General features: G+C 40.8%; 1 protein-coding gene across 6 annotated transcripts in view; it reads right to left on the reverse strand.

Annotated features, from left to right (window-relative positions):
• The window catches only part of WDR33 (WD repeat domain 33), a 61,895-nt gene that overhangs the window by 13,460 nt on the left and 30,332 nt on the right, over positions 1-18,103 (reverse strand). For 2 of the 6 annotated variants that reach the window (XM_048955353.1, XM_048955354.1), the window contains exons 8-13: positions 4,270-4,396; positions 3,526-3,680; positions 3,313-3,391; positions 2,723-2,833; positions 1,766-1,860; positions 867-1,567 (exon numbers count right to left, since the gene is read on the reverse strand). In XM_048955353.1, the coding sequence (XP_048811310.1) occupies positions 1,383-1,567; positions 1,766-1,860; positions 2,723-2,833; positions 3,313-3,391; positions 3,526-3,680; positions 4,270-4,396 (752 nt within the window). In that variant the 3' untranslated portion in view covers positions 867-1,382. The other 4 variants (XM_048955359.1, XM_048955355.1, XM_048955357.1 and 1 more) reach the window with 4 other exon arrangements.

Below are 18,103 nucleotides of genomic sequence, written 5' to 3' on the forward strand. Positions count from 1 at the left end.
GTGTTCAAAGGAGGGCTACAAAGATGGTGAATGGTCTGGAGGAGAAGATGTTATGAGAAGCGGTTGATGTCCCTTGGCTTGCTGGAGTACAAAAAGCATCTGGAGATTGCTCTCAGATGTATGCTCTGATTTTTGGCTGGTCTTCTGTAGAGCCAGGAGTTGGTCCCTTCCAACCCAGGATATTCTATAATTCTAACTTGGATAATCAGAAGCTTAAAACTAGGTTGAACAGAACATCCAGGTGTTGTAGCATCCTAGTTTCAAGGTATGTGTATAGGATATAAGGGATTTAACCAAGTATCTAATGCATAAATGGTAATTACCGTGGTAAGTTATTTTGCACTGATGTTGGACATGATATTGGAAATCCAACAGAACAAGTTTGTTTTTGGTGTTCAAAACTGCAAAGCTGTTTATCAGCTGCTTACCTGCTGAAACTGTGCTGGTATTGGTTTTGCATAGGGCACTTTTTTCTGTGGCACTTTCTTTTGGTCCTTTTGCATTACTTCCTCCATTCCCCAGTCTAGTCCTGGGATTGTCATTTCAATGTCATTGGACTCATCTTTCCCTTTAACAGCAGGGAAGGCAAACAGTTAGTGCAGTACAGGTTTACAAAGTAATTCTGTAACTCTCCTTACAGTTTATTTAACAAAATAAACCTTGATGTTTCCCAACTCTCTCTTCTTTTCATGGGAAATATGCACTCAAGAACCTCAGAAAATAGAGGTGCTACCCAATTATACGACAGGAATGAACAATAAGTTGTGCAGTATCTGGATGGCTCAGAAAAATGCCTCCCTATAGCAACTACTCACCCATCTGCTCTTGCTCCATGGCTATTTTCAACTGCTCAGGTATTCCCATCCCAGGGATAACTGCTAGGCTGTTGGGTTCCAAATCATCTAGAGGAAAATAGTAAATATTTATACTTATTTGCTTTGCATTATCATTTTGTTCTTCTGGATTCTTACCGTGCTTTTACCATCGGCACTGTTATGTATTTCACAAATGCTGGGTCACTTTTTAAACTTACATATAAGTCGAAAGACATTAAAAGAACTGCCCATTCAGATTCATAAAAACACCCCCAAAAAGGCCAGGAACTACATCCTTTTGAAGGAAAGTCACATTTCAGAACATCTCATATCCATTCCCATTTTTGTTATAGTAAACACACATATTTTAAAACTTAAATCAAATTCAGATGATACATCTTCACTGACGTTCCCAAATGGAAAAGGGCAAGTCATCAAACAGCTTTATAAGCAAACAGACGTAACCCTTGAGGAAAAAAAAGGTTGCTGAGGTATGCCACAGAGCTGGACAACCCGACAACCCTGAGCAGCTTGAACTTAACAAAGAAAAATCCTTAGGAAGGAGAGTTAAGTTTTAAAATTTGAGTCAAATTGAATAATTTGAAAAGATTTCCTGCTGTAGTTCAGGACAGTGGGAAGTCTTGAAGTCGCATGAAGTTGCCAGGAAGAAAAGTAAAGCAGAGACACCGCCCGAGGGAGAGCCCAACCTCCTTTCCATTTCTGCTGGACTGAGCAGCTCTTACCTCCTGGAGCTGTGGAAAAAAAGAAGACGCACTGTTGGAATTGCTTGGAGAATAAGATCATTCATGCAAAAAAATATCTAGGTGGTCACCAGTGCTGTATGCTGCTTCAGTGTCTCACCCAGAAGCACATTCTACACCAGTTGAAAGCCCAAAGCTTGCTTCTAACCCCCAAACCTCTCATCCCCACGTTCTAGGAAACTGCCTTACCATATTCCACACCATCCTCTGACATCCCAGGCAGCAGATTCAAGTTGTAACGATCTCGCATTTTATCTCCAGGCCGATTTCGAGTCCAAAACTTACTGTCAAAAGGAAGTTACATGACAATGAGCTCAACAGGAGGTCAAGAAGAATAACTACTTTTAACCTAACAACTTATTTATCTAAATTTTAGTATGCTAACTTGGTTATATAAGGGTTCAACTCCTACTAATCGAGTTCAGCAGTGAATCTGAACATTAGGTGTCAGGTTCAAATGAAAAACCATTACTAAGGCTCTGGGCAGCCTGGTCTGGTGGTTGGCAACCTTGCACATAGCAGGGGGGTTGAAACTGGATGATCACTGTGGTCCTTTTCAACCCAGGCCATGCTATGATTCTATACTTTATTAACTGTACAGTTACTATTCAGAAAATGCTTCAAAGCATGAAGTAAATACAATGCACTGGTACCACCGATATCCAGACAGCTCTAAGAACCTCCTCCTCTGTTTAAGCACATCCTTCACATAAAGCTAACCTTGATGGTAGACACATCTACACACAAAAATTCACCCCACTTATAGATACTCCATCACAGCACATTCCACGGCACTTGTAATGCACAAAGAGACATGATCAGCAGATGATCTGAGGGCAAAAACATTGTGGAGATTGGAATATTTCTTCATCAAAAGAATATTTATTAAGCTCCTCAGCTTCCAAATCTCACACGAACCTGAAACGTCAGTGTTTCTTAAGGCTTCCTTAGATGAAGGAAAAGAGGTTAAACATCACCCTAACTTCTCATGTAAAATGTCAGGTCCTTCCCACTCAAGTTTGTCTCTCTGCTTTGCCCATTGGCTGTGTATCAGAACCTCTCTCTGTTCACCAATGCCAAGCACCCTGTATGGTTCTGAACATACACACATCCCCTCAGACTCCTTCTTTGCATATTTTAAAATACCTGGTGTGATCATTTGAGCCCGAACAGAGAATGTGTCCGAGGGGATGCCACGCCAGACTCCAGATCATTCCTTCATGGGCCATTTCCATTCCACCAACCTCCTTCTCAACCCTGATGCATTAAAAAAAACCAAACAGCTATCACAGAGAAGATTACCTGATTCAGATACAATACAAAACTTCTGTAGGTGTTCCTGTTCCTCTGTCCCCTACTTCAGTAAAAATAAGACTCAGGTATTTTTCTATTGCACGAATTCATGATACACAGTTGTACTTAAGCAGGAATTTAATTGCATAGGAAATGTTAAAACTATTCATTTAAAAGTAAAATAATTACAATACACCATGAGAAGCTCTAAGAAACTAGCAGCTTTAATCACTGATCACCCCTCAAGAAAAGACTACACTGTGTACAAGCAATTTATCCTTTAAAATATAGCTTTAGAAACGAAGCCTATTCACAAAAATCCTCAGTGATAGAGTAAAACGATAAACATGCATTCAAAAGTGGAAAGTGTATTGTGTGTTTCATGTAACAGCCTGAGCATCTGACCATCACCTTTCCAACGTGCTGGTGAAAATGCTACGTACCCAACATGCCAGAATAACAAAGAGCCATCAGACCCTCCACTGGCAAACAGCCCCTCGTGAACAGGATGCCAGGCCACAGCTGAAATACAAAATAACTGACAATCAGAACGTATGACACTAGAATTCCTATCTCATGTAAATCAGGATCTCAAGAACTTTCATTTTTAATCCAAGCGTACTGAGAAAACATTGCGATATCAAACAACTACTGACCTGTGGCCTCTTTCTTATGACCCCTGAAGACCTGAAGTTCCTCTTTCAGGTTACGAATGTCAAAGAGCTTGCAGAGATGGTCACGAGAAGCTGTTAGCAACCAGTTGCCATTCAGATTCAGCTTCACCTCCATCACTGTGTTCTTATGAGCGTGTCTGCAGGCGCAGAAAGAAAATTGTTTGTCCACATATCAATTTCTCAGACAAATCAAACATGATTATTTATCAGTTCCGAATATTGAGGTCAACAACAAAGCAGGTCAGGCTACTAAGCTAGGATAGCAGACCTTTCTGTGCCGTATGCCTGGATGTTGCTATTTGTACTTTGAAACCAGGGTAGATTCAGGCTGGATATTAGGAAACATTTCTTCTCTGAAAGAGTGATCAGGCACTGGAATGGGCTGCCCTGAGAGCTGGTTGAAACACCATCCCTGGAGATGTTCAAGAAACACTTAGATGTGGTCCTAAGGGACATGGTTTATTGGGCAATATTGGTAGTAGATGAGTGGTCAGACTGGATGATCTTGGAGGTCTTTTCCAACCTCGGTGATGCTGTGATTAAAGTCACTATTTTTGAAGTTTAGACTTCACCTAATTTCTAGATTTTCTGGCATAATTAAAGTATTAGCTTTCTGTTTGAAGTAATCGCACATGGCTGGAAAGATGTGAGGTAATAAGCTAGAAAGAGACAAACCTGAAGTCAGCTTGTATTCGAGCAAAGCAAAGGGTGTGGGCATGGACTTACAGCGTGGCAAGGCTCTGGCCAGTTTTTGGATCCCAGAACTTGATCGGCTGTTGGCTGTCTTTGCTTCCTGATACAACTAAACCCTTTGTTGGATGCCAGTCAACACATTTCACATCTGCTCCATGTCCTGTTAATAACGTAGAAGTTGTTCGTTTAGAAATTTCAATCAAATTGAGGAAGCACAGAAAACTGAAGGGTTCACCTCTTACAACTGCGATGTAAAAACAAAATCACACAACACAAATCACAGAACAAAATCAAATTAAATAAGAACTCCCCAAAGGTATTTAAGTAGTACTAATCATTGAGAGTATCTTCTCTTCAGGTTATAGATCAAAAATGAGGCTCACTTCAGTATAAAAGCTCTCTAAGGTGGCTCTGGTGGTACTCTTAGGCTTTGATCCTACAGCAACATACAGCATGAAGCAGCATTTCTATGGGGGTGTTAAAAGAAAAATACACTGTGACATTTCACTTTCTCTCAAGTACTGCAGGAACAAAAAGCAAATGCATTTATGTTCCCATCCCATCCACACTACTCTTCTGTTGTTCTGTCAGAAAACAAGAGCTTAAATCACAGATCTGAAAACTAAAATAGCATATGATGAAAAGAAATCTTTGATGTAAAGTCTGTTGTTAGGTTTTTCTAGCAGCCCGGAGTAAGGAGAGAAAAACCTTCACAATACTGATGATCCTTGAGGTTCCTTCCAACCCAAGCCATTCTGTCATTCTAAGATATGATTCTATGATTTCATTTTAAACCGATTGCTCAGAGCAAAAACTTAAAGAAGAAACACTCATTGCCACTACAAAGGAATTAGAGGGATTTAGAGATAAAATGATGAATGGAGATTTCCTTCTCCAGTATCTCTCCATGCCAGCCAACACCAACAGAAAGCCAACAGTAACATGATAGTCAATGTCAGAAAATGAGACAGCATGTGCTAGCTACAGCAAAAAGTGAGATGAGAAAGGAATGGCTGTCTGCAACACAGAGGCACTAGTTATAACACGGTATGGAAGAATGGTAGCATTCCGCATCAGAGACAAATGGTTCCTATCAGACAGTTCCTACTGCACTGCTTTCCTTCAAGGTGCAATATGGAACCTAAAGCAGCAAAACACTGCTTGATATTGGTCTCAATTCAATAAGAAAAACATATGACTTGAAATTTTCCTGAGATGACAGAAGAATCAAATTTGGAGCATTATACTTCCATCACACAGTAAAAGCAAAATTTGATGACACAAAGCACTCCCTCAATCAAATGAGTGCAACCTCCATCCTTCCATTGTCTACAGCAAGACAGGTAGGGAAGAGATTCTTGACCCAAAGAGAAATGCACGCAACCGTAGTTGAACATAAGGATATCATCATGGATGAAGGTACCCAACTCTCCTCTCCCAGTCGCAGCAGGCAGAACTGCTGCAGAATATGCATGGTCTCAAGGAAGAACAGGGTCTTCAGGCTGCAAAGACCATGCAAGCACTGCTCCTTCCTGCCAACAGAAGGGTACACCGGGATGTATTGATTCCCCTTTTTCTTATTCTTCTGATGCAGCAAGAACTAAAAGGCACTGTGTGTCTGGATTTGCTCTGCTGGAGTCCACCTCTCAACCAGAAGGAGAAACTGAATGCTGAGTGTGTATCTGGGAGGAGCAACTCTGCCAGCAGGAATAGAGTGCTCCTCCTCAATAGTTAGGGGCAAACTCATGTCTGCAGATTTTCAGCTGCATTCTGTAGGAACCCATTATCTTGCATCCTCTCAGGAAAAGACAGCAGATTTGAATTCAAGAGAAACAATGGAAATGGTCATCAGTAACCGGATGAACTGTAGGAAAACATGTTCAGACTGGAACACTCAAATAATATCATTAGTAGAAAACAAAAAAACCCAAACAATACAAACAGCAGAAACGTAAAGTACCTAACCACATGGACTGGAATGACTTTGTCCTTTGCTATTCCTGAAATAAAGAGACTTTGTAATGGAAGAGAGCTTAGAGACAAAGGGCTGCTGGCTGGCTGGTGAGCCTGCAGCCAGTAAATGAGGTGCTGGCAGAAGGCCATCTCAGTCTGGATGACGGCTCACCCTGTGCAAGGCCTGGTTCTTTGGAGATCAAACAAACATGAGTTAAACCAACACAAATGTGTATCCCAAGGTAAAAAAAAAAAAAAAAAGGCTCAGACTGGGCAACCTGGTTCGAGTTCAGCATCACGTTCTGAAACACAGCTGCCTAAGCACCCAGCCTGCAAACACCCCCATAGGGAGCAATCGTGATGGTGCAGCACAGGACTGCTGTGCCTGGCAGAAACCAGGCTTGGCAGTTATGGCATATTATCCCCAGAGCACAGACATTCGGGTATGAGGGAAGTATTTCACTAGTTGGTTTTTTTTCCATATGCATTGGGGATTTCTGAACTGGGTATTAATTAATTAAAGTGCTGGTTGTTAATCCTTGTAGACAACTTATCCTGTTCTTTAAAGACACTGATCAGCAATTCTGGAGGCTGGAAGGAGTAACAGGCTGTACAAGACTGTGGGCAATAGTGCTTGATCAAACCCAACGGGTCACAAGTATGAAAAAGTAGAAATTTAAGATGCTATTTTTCCTCTCAACCTCATTTCTACACACAACTGAGTGAATATGAAATATAGTGTAAAAAAAATCAAGTTTGGATCGCAGTCCTTCTATCACAGCCTGTAAAGTATTTAGTGTGAACAGATACATCATGTTTACTGCTGCAGCTGAACATTTTCCATTACAGCCTTTCCCCCAGAAATGAGCCCTATTTTGAGGGCACATCAATTGATGTTAATCATATTTTGAAATTTCTCAATCCTCAGCAATTTTTGGATGGCTTATACGCATACTGAGGTGATACTCCTTTAGATCACCTTCTTGAACGCCCACATTCAAAACCAAACAGACCTCTGTAACAGCGTATGTTCTGAAGATTGAGCACAGAAAATGAGCACAAACTGCAACAATGCTGTTTCTTTCCCCTTTAAAACAAGGCTGTTATAGAAAGGGGGGGGGGGGGGAAAGGGAGGGTGAATAGTGCTGTGTATCCTTGAATTGGTCTGACCCGAAGGCTTTGCATCATTCCACAGGAACGTTCCCTTCCCTGTAATCCACAGCCCTGACGGAACACAACACGTCCTGGAAGAGCAGGTCCTCTGCAAGGGGCTATTTCCAAAGCATTCAAAATAAAGCCATGAAACCTTACCACCAGCAAAAAGGAACAAGACCACCTGCAAGGCCAAGACAACTGGGAACAGCCCTGTTAACGGAAAGAGGATCTGTTTTCTATATAATTCCCTTAGCCTTTGTTAGTTGGTTCCGGATTGCTGACAAATTGGATTATTTTGCCTGTTCTACTCTTATAGAAGGCTTTTTAAACTACATCTGGCAGTTATCCGCTAACCTAGCAATTCCCTGCTTCCATGCAAATCTCATTTAGAAGCTGAGTACCTCTTATCTACCAGAAATGAGAACACTCCTCTTACGCGCTGCTTACACAACACTGACCAGGTTGGCAGTAAGGGTAAGGATAAATAATTCCATTAACTTAGGACAAAGAACACTTTCATATCATGAGAACCATGCACCTCCTGAAAGCTGTCCTATGAACAAGACTGACTTCCACTCTCCACTCCCAGAACGAACACAGCAGAAACTCTCTATCTAGAGATTCACAGTATGTTTGTTCTTCTTAGCATACTGTGGGAGGTTGATGAATAAGAAATCAAAGGCAAAGCTCCTTTCAGTCTTTACCAATGCCTCCCACCATACTTTCAGATCCGTGTGTCCCCAAGTCAGGTTTTCCTTAATTTGCTCACCAAGCTGTTCTCTAGCTCTTTGCTGGTATATTAAATAGGGTACCTGGGGAGACTGATGGGGTTTTAATCCACCTACAAGGAACATCTCCCATATCACATCAACATTTCTCTACACCAGCAGCTGAATGGGACATAATTAAGCCTTGTTTACAAAGCCCATCTTTACAGCTCTATTATCACACTGTATTCTTTCCAGAAAAAAAGTTGCTCACAAAAGCAAACAAATAAATATATATATCCTGCCAGTTGTGTATATATCCTGTTGTCAGTTGTGGAATCAAAAGGTTAAAAAGAAACCAAAACAATCATTAAACATTAATGAGGTAGGTCTGAGCAAACGAGGTTTCCCAGCTCAATTCTTCTGAACAGGAAGTAAGACCGAAATGCAAGAAGTCAAACAGCCCCCAAAATGAGTTTCTGTAAATGAGTTTGGTACTGGCACATACAAACCCCAATAGGACTTGCACCACTCAGTGAGCAGTCTGAATTCTGCAAAAACCAACAAGGAAAAGCTTGAGCATAATGCCAGTGATGTGCTCTCAGAGTGGCAAATGCACTGCAACAGATAATGAAAAGAACCTTCTGTTAAATGTCATTGCCAGTAATGGCATGTAGGAATCTGAATTCCTTGTATCTGTTGAAATTCAGTGACAATGTTTTACATAAGGATTAATACGGAGCAGGGAAAACATCTGCATGCTGGTCTATGTGGGAACTGGGTCATGCAGGGTTCAGCCTTCATATAATGGGACAACTCACACGTTACAGCCAGTGCTTAAATGCTTCTCTGCATTTAAAATGAATGCTGAGCAACCTCCAAAGCTGAAATACTTTGTTTTGAACAGAAACAACAATTACACACCTGAAAATATCTATTTTAAATGTTGGTAAAAGGTGTTAGTTTTTTTCTTTCCTTAAATCACTGAATGCACTCATGGCAGAATCTGCAATCATTGTAGAAACACATTGCCTTTTTAACTGACTGGCCTTCTTTGAGCATTATCCCATTTACAGGTTATTTCCTGTTTACATTGTAAAATAGAGAGGCAAAATAAGCTTGATAGCAGGTTGGGCAACAGCACTGGAAGTCAGGGAACCAGCATCTGTAACAAAAGGAGCTGCTTAACATTCTCTTAGAAGTGAGAACTAAATGACAATGCATGAAGTATGCACGCTTCACAATTCCTAATCGTAAGACACAGGTAAGTTATATGTAGATTATTAACAGCAAGACATTTTAGTATCAAAAATGTAACATTTTCCCTGCGTTTAATCAGTGTGCAGACATTCTAGCTTACCACTACACATGCACTAAGTGCATCTCTGTCACAAAGTACATCGACGTGGTGACATTTGGAAATGCAGTATAATGGTCACTGCAATACAACAGTCATTATTTATTCTAACAGAGAAGTCATTACTGATCTTAAATAGGAAGTAATCAGGAAGCCCAGAGATAGCCTGTGAGGAGAGACAGGGAAAACAGGACAGAGAGGAAGCCACACCAAGTTAAAACTGTCCAGCATCTTATGCCACAACCATGGCAGTGCGGACAAAGCCAGGCTGTCAACAGTGCTAAGAGTTGCACCATTTAGGGCAAAGCAGCCTGGATTCTGCTCTGCACCTAGGCATACATGGCCACAAAAGCCTCACAACATGTATTATCCCTTTGCAGGTACTCATCTGAGAACGAAGAGGACTTCTTTAAATTGCAAAAGGTGGAACATCTTTTTCATTGCTGGTTATTTCATTTGTAAAGCAGCTGGGACGAGATGTTCTCTGTTCAAAAATTAGCTAGCCTACTTTGAAAGCAGCAACACACTTGCTTGTCATTGACAGAAAGCATTTATTTAGAATGGTATTTACATTTAACGATAGTAAAAATAGATGTACAGGAAATATTAAAAAATGAACAGCAATATGAGAAAAAAAATGTTATCTTTTGTAACATAACCAGCTCATAGGAGCCCCAAAACCCACTTCCCTCAGGGAGAAATTGCCTGACAGTTTTTTACTGCTTGTTTTCTGGCACCTTCCTCTCAAGTGTCTGACATCAGCCATTGGATTTTAAAAAGCTTATGTGGCATCTAACAAGTGCCTGCTGTCATAAGCCATCAGACAAGATGGATCTCTAGTACTGAGTGGCAATTACTGTGTAATTCCATACAGAAAAGGGGTGAGTATAACAGAGCACAACGGTGTCCAGGAATAGAACTGAGAGTCCTCCAATGGAAGAAAAAGCGCTAACTCAGAAGACAAAAAATCCAATTATTTTGTACATCATCGGTCAGCATTCTGCACAGATTTACAGCACTGTGTTTGGGTACAGAACGAACTTGCTGGGCAGTATGGGCTTTTTGTGGTCAAAACAAAACCAAAATCAACTCCCAGAGGAGCAGGAGCTTCCCCATTCAATGTTCCCAATGAAACCCCCCAAACAAACGGAACTGGTGTCTCTGGAGCCTGCTCACAGCCCGAGCCAGCAGCTTCAAAAAGGATCCAGCAACATCACAAACCTGATCACAACGTCACGGCATTTGGAGCCTCACATCCACAATCTCAATCTCAAAAGTAACTCTTCAACTGCTGTTCAGTCAGAACGCACACAGACCAAACAAGGAACGTGCTGACAGCCGGTGCCTGAGGTTAAACTTCTAGTAAGCAATTCAAATTTACAGTGCTCTGATCCTACAGTAGCCCCACTGTTGTTGCTGCCTTTTAAACATGTACGTAAGATGCTTGTTAAAATACTCAATTATTTAAAATGTTTACTCACTTGCAGTCACCAAGCTGTCCCATCGGCAGGCTTGGGGCAAACCTTTGTCTGTTACACTTAACCTGTGCCAAACGTATCACTGAGGAGAGTCTGACATTTGCAGTGAATATTACGAGAAGCAACGCAAGGAAGGAACACAAAAACACAGCACTGATTTAGACAAAATTTCACGTCAACTTGAAGCTACTACAGAAATTGTGTGCCTCCTAGACTTCATCGTGGGAAGTTAGCAAGTAGGGAAGAGGAAGGAAGCTGGGGGACACTACATAATTCAGCAGCAGCTGGCCTGAAGCTATGCACTTCAACTACAAGAAGAACTAGAGTTGGAATGTTTAGTTCCAAACTCAGGGAAGACCCAGATACTTCTACAAATGCTAAGAGCAAACCATCAATAATCATTTTCAGTATAACATCTTGTTATAAGCTCGTTACAGTTCTGCTGATGATCCAGTTGTCTCAAGAGAAAAGCAGAGTTTGTCCCTAAGCTGAGTGCCCAAACCCAAGCTCCAAACCACTGTTGTGGCCATGTGAACAGAAACCTTTCAGCAAGCTGCTAAAAACCTACGGACCACATTGGGATTGCAGCTAAAGAAGTGTGAAGTCTTCTACTTTTCTCCAATTTGATACGCTGCTGCTTCCAAGGAAACCCAGAACATTTTAATAAAAGTATCCAACAAAGACTGCTGAGATCCTTCAGTCAAACTGATCTTCCTTAATCCATTCTTTCAAATAGGTTTCAATGCCATTTGTGGCTGAGATTGCAGGGCAGGATCTTACTTTAAATCCCACTGAGGAGAGGCACTATCAACTGTCTTCTCTACCAGACAATCAGATGACTTCTAGAGATGGTGATGGTTACCTGGCCACTCAAAAAGAGGAACGCTTGGCCAGGCAGCTTTCCACTTTAAGGGAACATATACAGAATATATATATATATTCTGTACAGAATACACAGAAATATATGCACATATACAGAAATCTTTTTCTTGCCAATGAAAAAGTAGGCAAGCTACTTTTGATAGCTCATTTTCTGATACAGAACCTCTCATAAGTACGAGCCCATTATCATTTTATGCAATGGAATCATGAGTTTAGGTACACAGAAGTCAGGAGAACAGTTCAAGGACAAATACTCCACGAGCACCTGCTCTCATAAGGTGAGAAGCAGTCAGCCCAGGTGTAAAGTGTGGGGACAAAAGAAAGACTGTCAGACTCTGTGTAGCCTCTAGGAAAGGATTTATTGGTCTCAGTAATCCAAGCACTTAGCAAGTATATGAGATCCAAGAAGGGACACACTGATAGAGACCACAAACTGCTCTCTGCATTTTACAGCAGCACTAGGACTGAGCAAACCAGGTAGCAGCAGGTCCACTGAAACAAGCTGGTGGCAGAAAGCAAAGCACATGGCACTGGCCCCAGTTACAAAGCACTATTCTCCCTGTACAGAGATAGAGCTCAACAAATTGGAAAGCTCTCACCTCAAGGGCAAGGGATCAATTTTCAAACAACTGAAATATGAAAGGGCTGTGAGTTATGAAAAGTCAGTAACAAAAAAAAAAAATGAGCAGCATATCAGGAAGAAAAAAATATGGCACATAAAATCATACAGTGACTCACAAACATATCTACTCTATTACTGATCTCAAGGCTAATGAAGAGAAACTAAGAAAATAAATAGAAAAAAGCATTTTCAGTACAAAAAAATGCAGGAGCAAAATAAGTTTGAATAATGTAACAGGCTTGACAGAACTAATATCTTCCATTGAAACTTTAACCAAGCAGTAAGAAAAAACTGAACTCAGGAAAGACAGAAACAAGGACTGTGTTATCGCAGCCTTGTTCCAAGTTTCCACATTGCTGCTTACTTCTTTTAGCTTTCCTGTATCACCACACCTGCAGCCCATCCTCTTTCCATCCACCTATTCATTCTTGAAATCTTTTGCAAAATCTTTCCCTCTTTCAGATTTAAAGATCGAAGCTCTGATTTAAGTAGAGAAATCCAAACCCTTTTATCTAAATTCTGAAAATAGGGCTCCTGCTTCAGCAACTGCTCTGTAGAGAGTGGCTGTGTAAGTATCAATAAAGCTCTAATAAATACCAAGCATCCTCATGTGTTTCTTTAAATTCCATAAGCACACGAATGAGCCAAACAGCAGAGTTCTTTGCATGAGATTGAACAGAGATGGGAGGGGAAAAAAGATGGCGCTGAAAACTTACCAGGTTTTAGGTTTAGGTTTTGTGCAACCTAAGCCTAACAAAGAAAGGGAGAGATGTCAGCAGGAAGAAATGGGATAAAGCAACCCAAAGAGCACTTAAATAACCCAGATGTATCAAAACCAGGAGGAGGAAAAAAAAAAAAGGAGAACATCACAGTTGGTTGTGAGAGACAGAAAGGCCAAGGCAGGTTGCCAACAATTAAGCATCTCTAAACAACAATTGCTGATGGCAGTTGGTGGAAAATGCTGTTCTTGGAATCATTTACTGGTTTCAGAAGCAAACAGGAACAATAAAAGAGGTATTTGATTTTTTCACTAAAAAAAAAAATAGCGTGAGAAAGGTTTGCTATGTGACATATTAAGAGACTTCTCTTTCAAGACTGGAGCAGAGGACACAGGAATTAAACCATAGCAAGTACAGGCGGTTTGGATGCTTCTTTGAATCCTATGCTTCTTGAAATGACAACAGGGTATATATAAATGAATAACTTCAAAGAAGTAATGACTATAAAAAAGACAAGACATGAGTTTTGCAGCCAGCATTGTGTTCTTTCCCTGTGTTACAGTCTGTGACCCAATCTGTATTTGAATTTACAGGTGAATGCACAGTACCATGTTAAAAAGCTCCAGAGTAAGTGTAAGAAGAATGATGTGGAGGTTTGCAGGAAAGCATCATTAAATCATATGCAGTTATACCTCTATAGTAAGTGGATATCATGAATTAAGCAGAAAAACCTTCAACAAAGCCACATCTACAGCTGATGCAAACACCTTCGTGATGCCATCACACACCCCTCCATCCAAGCACCAAAAACATTGTCTTGAACTCTCTGAAGTTTAAAAAAAAGATCTTTTTAAAGCTTCTTCTTTTTTTTTTAAAGCAGAGAAGAAATCAGATCTAATGATTGCACAAAATATGTGGGCAAAAATGAGAACCCAAGATAAGGAATGTTCATCTGTTAAATGCATGCATAGGAGAAAAGGAACAATCCAGACCACATCCTCAAAAGTGCTGAGAAAAAAACCCTTTTTTTTCCCTGAAATATTGATCTTGCCTGCAAGAATTCTTTGTTACAAGGCTACCACAGCACCATCTGTATTAGTAGTGGAATTTTCATGATTGCTATTCTGGGAATAGAAGTTGAAAACATATGCAAGTTATCTGTGGGCCATGACTTCCAGTTTCAGAGCAGTATTGTGCATTATATGAAAACACCATCACAAAAGATATCTGCTACACCTCCATCGTGTGAGTGAGTCAATAGCTGTGTTAAAAAAAAAGGGGTCTCCAATCACCAAAAGAAAATCTCAAGCAGATAATGAGAATTTAAAATAAAAGGCTGAACATAAGTGCTTACCCCACAGATAGTACAGAGAGCATTCAGAAAGAACCTTCTCACTATGGAGTCTAAGCTCCTTTCAATGTTTTGTTGCAGTTTTTAAGAGTTTGCAATCTTAGATGAAAAAAATGAGAGAGGAAATATAAAAAAATACCTTTCCAGTCTCAGAACTGTATAAACCAGCCCACAGAATAACAGTGGACTGGGTCCATATAGGAAAGCAGGGATGCGAGACAGAAGCTAAAAGGCAGTGCTTTTGGAAAAACAGCAAATGCCTGCAAAATAGCAGAAGAACAAAGCATGTGGATTAGGAGCACAAACAGTGAAGACACCATCACCATTAAAAGGCTGCTCTCCTGACCCCTGAATGGAACTGATCTGTGCTCTTCCAATAAAAACCATTTTACACTACTGTCTGTCTGTGCAGTGTTGAATTAAGCAGGCTGAGAAACGGGAAAGCGCAGCACTTCTCTTGTAGGAAGCTGGACTTTAGGAATCTTCTGTGAAATGAAATTACTGGTAACTCGAGTCAGCGACTGCACAAGAAGTAGCAAAGCCTCAGCTCCCATGATACAGATATTTGTCCATATGCAGTCCCATTCAAACACTAACAGAAGCAGAGACCAAAGAAGATGACTTTCACAGAAGCCGGCATCTCTTGTTTTAGCACAGGATTTGTAAGAGCACACCAGTGCCAAGGAGGAAACCACCGAGGAGATGGAAAAACAAAGATATCTGCTGCTAAAATGGCACAAGATGGCAGTTCTGCCAAATTCACACTTTGATTTTTAATATATTTGTTAATACAGCAACACTGCGGGAGCATCAAAGAACATTTTAACTTGAAGAAGTTAATAAAAAAAGGAAGCTTTATCAGGTACAATCCCATGTCAACAGTTTATTTTCAGTGCAAGTTAAAATACAGTTATTGCTTTAGTACACAGAATACACACCTTCATTAGACTAGTGTCTGGTTTTGGAACACATTCCCTTCTGAATTATCTGCTGCCAGATGATGCAGCATTACAAGTGTCAATGTGCCAAGAACACAACCAGCTGTGACAAAGCACGACAGAGGAGAAAAAGGTACAGCAGGTGGAGAAATACCTGGCTTGAAGGGTAACAGGTGGTTCATCTACTGATGATTAAGCTTCGATTATGTGTATGCCATCAGCAGCATCCTACACTCCTCCAGACAGCATAACAGCGATGCTGACCGTGATTCTGTATCAGCGCATCTTTTTCAGAAGAGAAAACACCGAGGAGTTCCATTTTTACACAATGCCTTCAGAGAGCTATGCATGACAGAAATCCTACTGCAAAACGAGCAGCAAAACACATTATTCCTGCTCTCAGGTACAAATGAGTAAACTTAGAGCCTAGTATAGCTAACAGGATTTTAGGAACGGACTTTTCTTCTACTAAGTGAACGAAAAGAAACTTTCTTGCCAGGGATGAGCTCCTACTAGATGAATACAGTTGCTCACCTTTCACTACCAGTAATTTATTCAGATAGGTTGGAGCTGGAGATCCATTCACAGGACGTCATTGGTACACCATGTTCCTTAAATCAGCAGGTGTCCAGCTCACAGTAATTGGCAGCACAGTGATGGACCATACTAAATTGGAGAAAATGAATTTGCTTTTCACTCCTGCCCTGCATTCCGTGCAAGGATGGCAAAGAGTAGACACTGCAGGAGAAATAACCTGATGCTCTTCATGCCTAGCAAATGCAAAATTAATTTCTAAGGTTACTCCTATGGCAGTCTCATAACATTAAATTCTGATATGAACTCCTGAAATTGCTCATTTCCAGGCACCGTAACTAAACTGTTTTTGTTAGATCACTGCGATGTACAATGCTTCAAGAAACCCCACATGGCATTTTTCAGGAAAACTTCATGCCAACTCCTTACTGCATTTTGTCATCTTGCAAAAAAAATAAAAATTCAGATGTTCAAATATAACCAGGATATTGGAACAAGAATAATATTTTGTTCCATTAAATAGTTCATAACGGGTTAAAAATGACTTGATACTTCCAGTAAATAATTTCTCTGGAATAAATTATCATTATTAAAACCTCCTTTGACTTTCAGTAAAGGGCTATGGGCTTGCTACATGTCCCAGTGACTACACCTGACAGGTCAAGATTCTGCAGACACTAATGCAAGTCCAACCATTGTGCAGAACACAGACACTTCATTACCAGTACTTCCATCTGGGCTTACTGGGCACGGACTCCATCATGCTGAAACTGTAGACTGAAACGCATGCAGTCAGTGCACTTAGGAAGAAAGGCTGTGTATTTCTTGAAGGATTCCCTGATGCAGGAAAAAGAAAACAGCAGTGGGAGAAGCACACAGCATGCCAAGAAGCCTCTGAGCAAGCAGGATGTTTTGTCAGACAGGAAGCAGCAGCAACATCTCCACAGCAATGGCTGGCAGGACAGCACTCGCAGCTTAAAGCCTCTGCCGTTCCAGTTCTGTACTGTGAACACAGGCTAAGTTTAATACCAGCATTAAAAGTCCTGATTACACTTTTACAAACGCCTGCTTTGAAGCTGTCAGCAAGCGTAGCGCGTGGCAGCAATGACAAACCTAATATGCTGACACAGATGGCAAGAATGACCAACTTTCTCCGTTCCTTAGGAAACAAATTATACTCCTGATAAGCTCTGAATGGCACGAAAGACAGAGAACCTACCTTTGATCTCTGGAGCAATTCAATGCAATAACAAAGTTGTCTGAGTGCACTGAGCTTTTTATTTTCCTAGCCTCGACACCAAATGCTCACTTTCAAGTCTATGCATAACAGGGGTCTCCACATGGACAACAGTGATCTACAGAAACACACAGTCATGGACATCGTTGATATCAGTTGTCACAAGAAATAACAAATTGGCCAAAATAATGATGACTATGGGACAAAACACATGGCAGAGATAGCACCTCTTACACTGGCTTTAGGTAAGTGGAAAACCTGCTAGGGAAGCAAGAGTTAAGCACTGCTGTGAGTTTGATAGCGTGGAGCGAGCCCTGCAGGGAAGATATGATCTCTTATTACCCACTATGTCAGCTAACCTAAAATGAGGCAAAATTGAGTCCATAACACAGGTTACTGGCACTTTACATTTTTCTTACATCTTTTTTTTTCTTACTATGCCAGCTAGTCTAAGTTAAAGCATTTTTTCTGCGTAACTATTGTGTATAAATGAGAAAGAGCAAAAGGTAAGATTCTTCTTGACCAAGCACAGCCAGCAGCAACACTGCAACACACCAAGCAGAGATCTTGCCAGTAGCAAGAGAACAGAGACCTCCCATGCTATGCTATACACAAGTGTGCCTGAGCTGCCCACAAAGTACTGCTCATTGGTGCCCAATAACCACAATTCAGAAGGAGGAACTGCATTACAGATTTTGGGAGGAGTTGTTCTTCCTTTCTAAGCTCATCGTTAGCAGTCATAAAGAGTCCTGCACTTTCTCCACTAACAACTGAAATTCCATTTCATTGGATTTGTGTTATATCTTGAAATTGTAGAATTTTCTCAGAGAAAAAGAGAAACAACAGAGTAAGTCTGGTTAGAACTTAGCAAAGAATGATTCAAGAGGAAGGAATTTCTCATTTCCTGTTGACTTTAAGCTAATTTGCAGTCTCA

Source organism: Lagopus muta, chromosome 9 (assembly GCF_023343835.1).
Source record: "Lagopus muta isolate bLagMut1 chromosome 9, bLagMut1 primary, whole genome shotgun sequence".
In the NCBI taxonomy this organism is placed as follows: Eukaryota; Metazoa; Chordata; class Aves; order Galliformes; family Phasianidae; genus Lagopus; species Lagopus muta.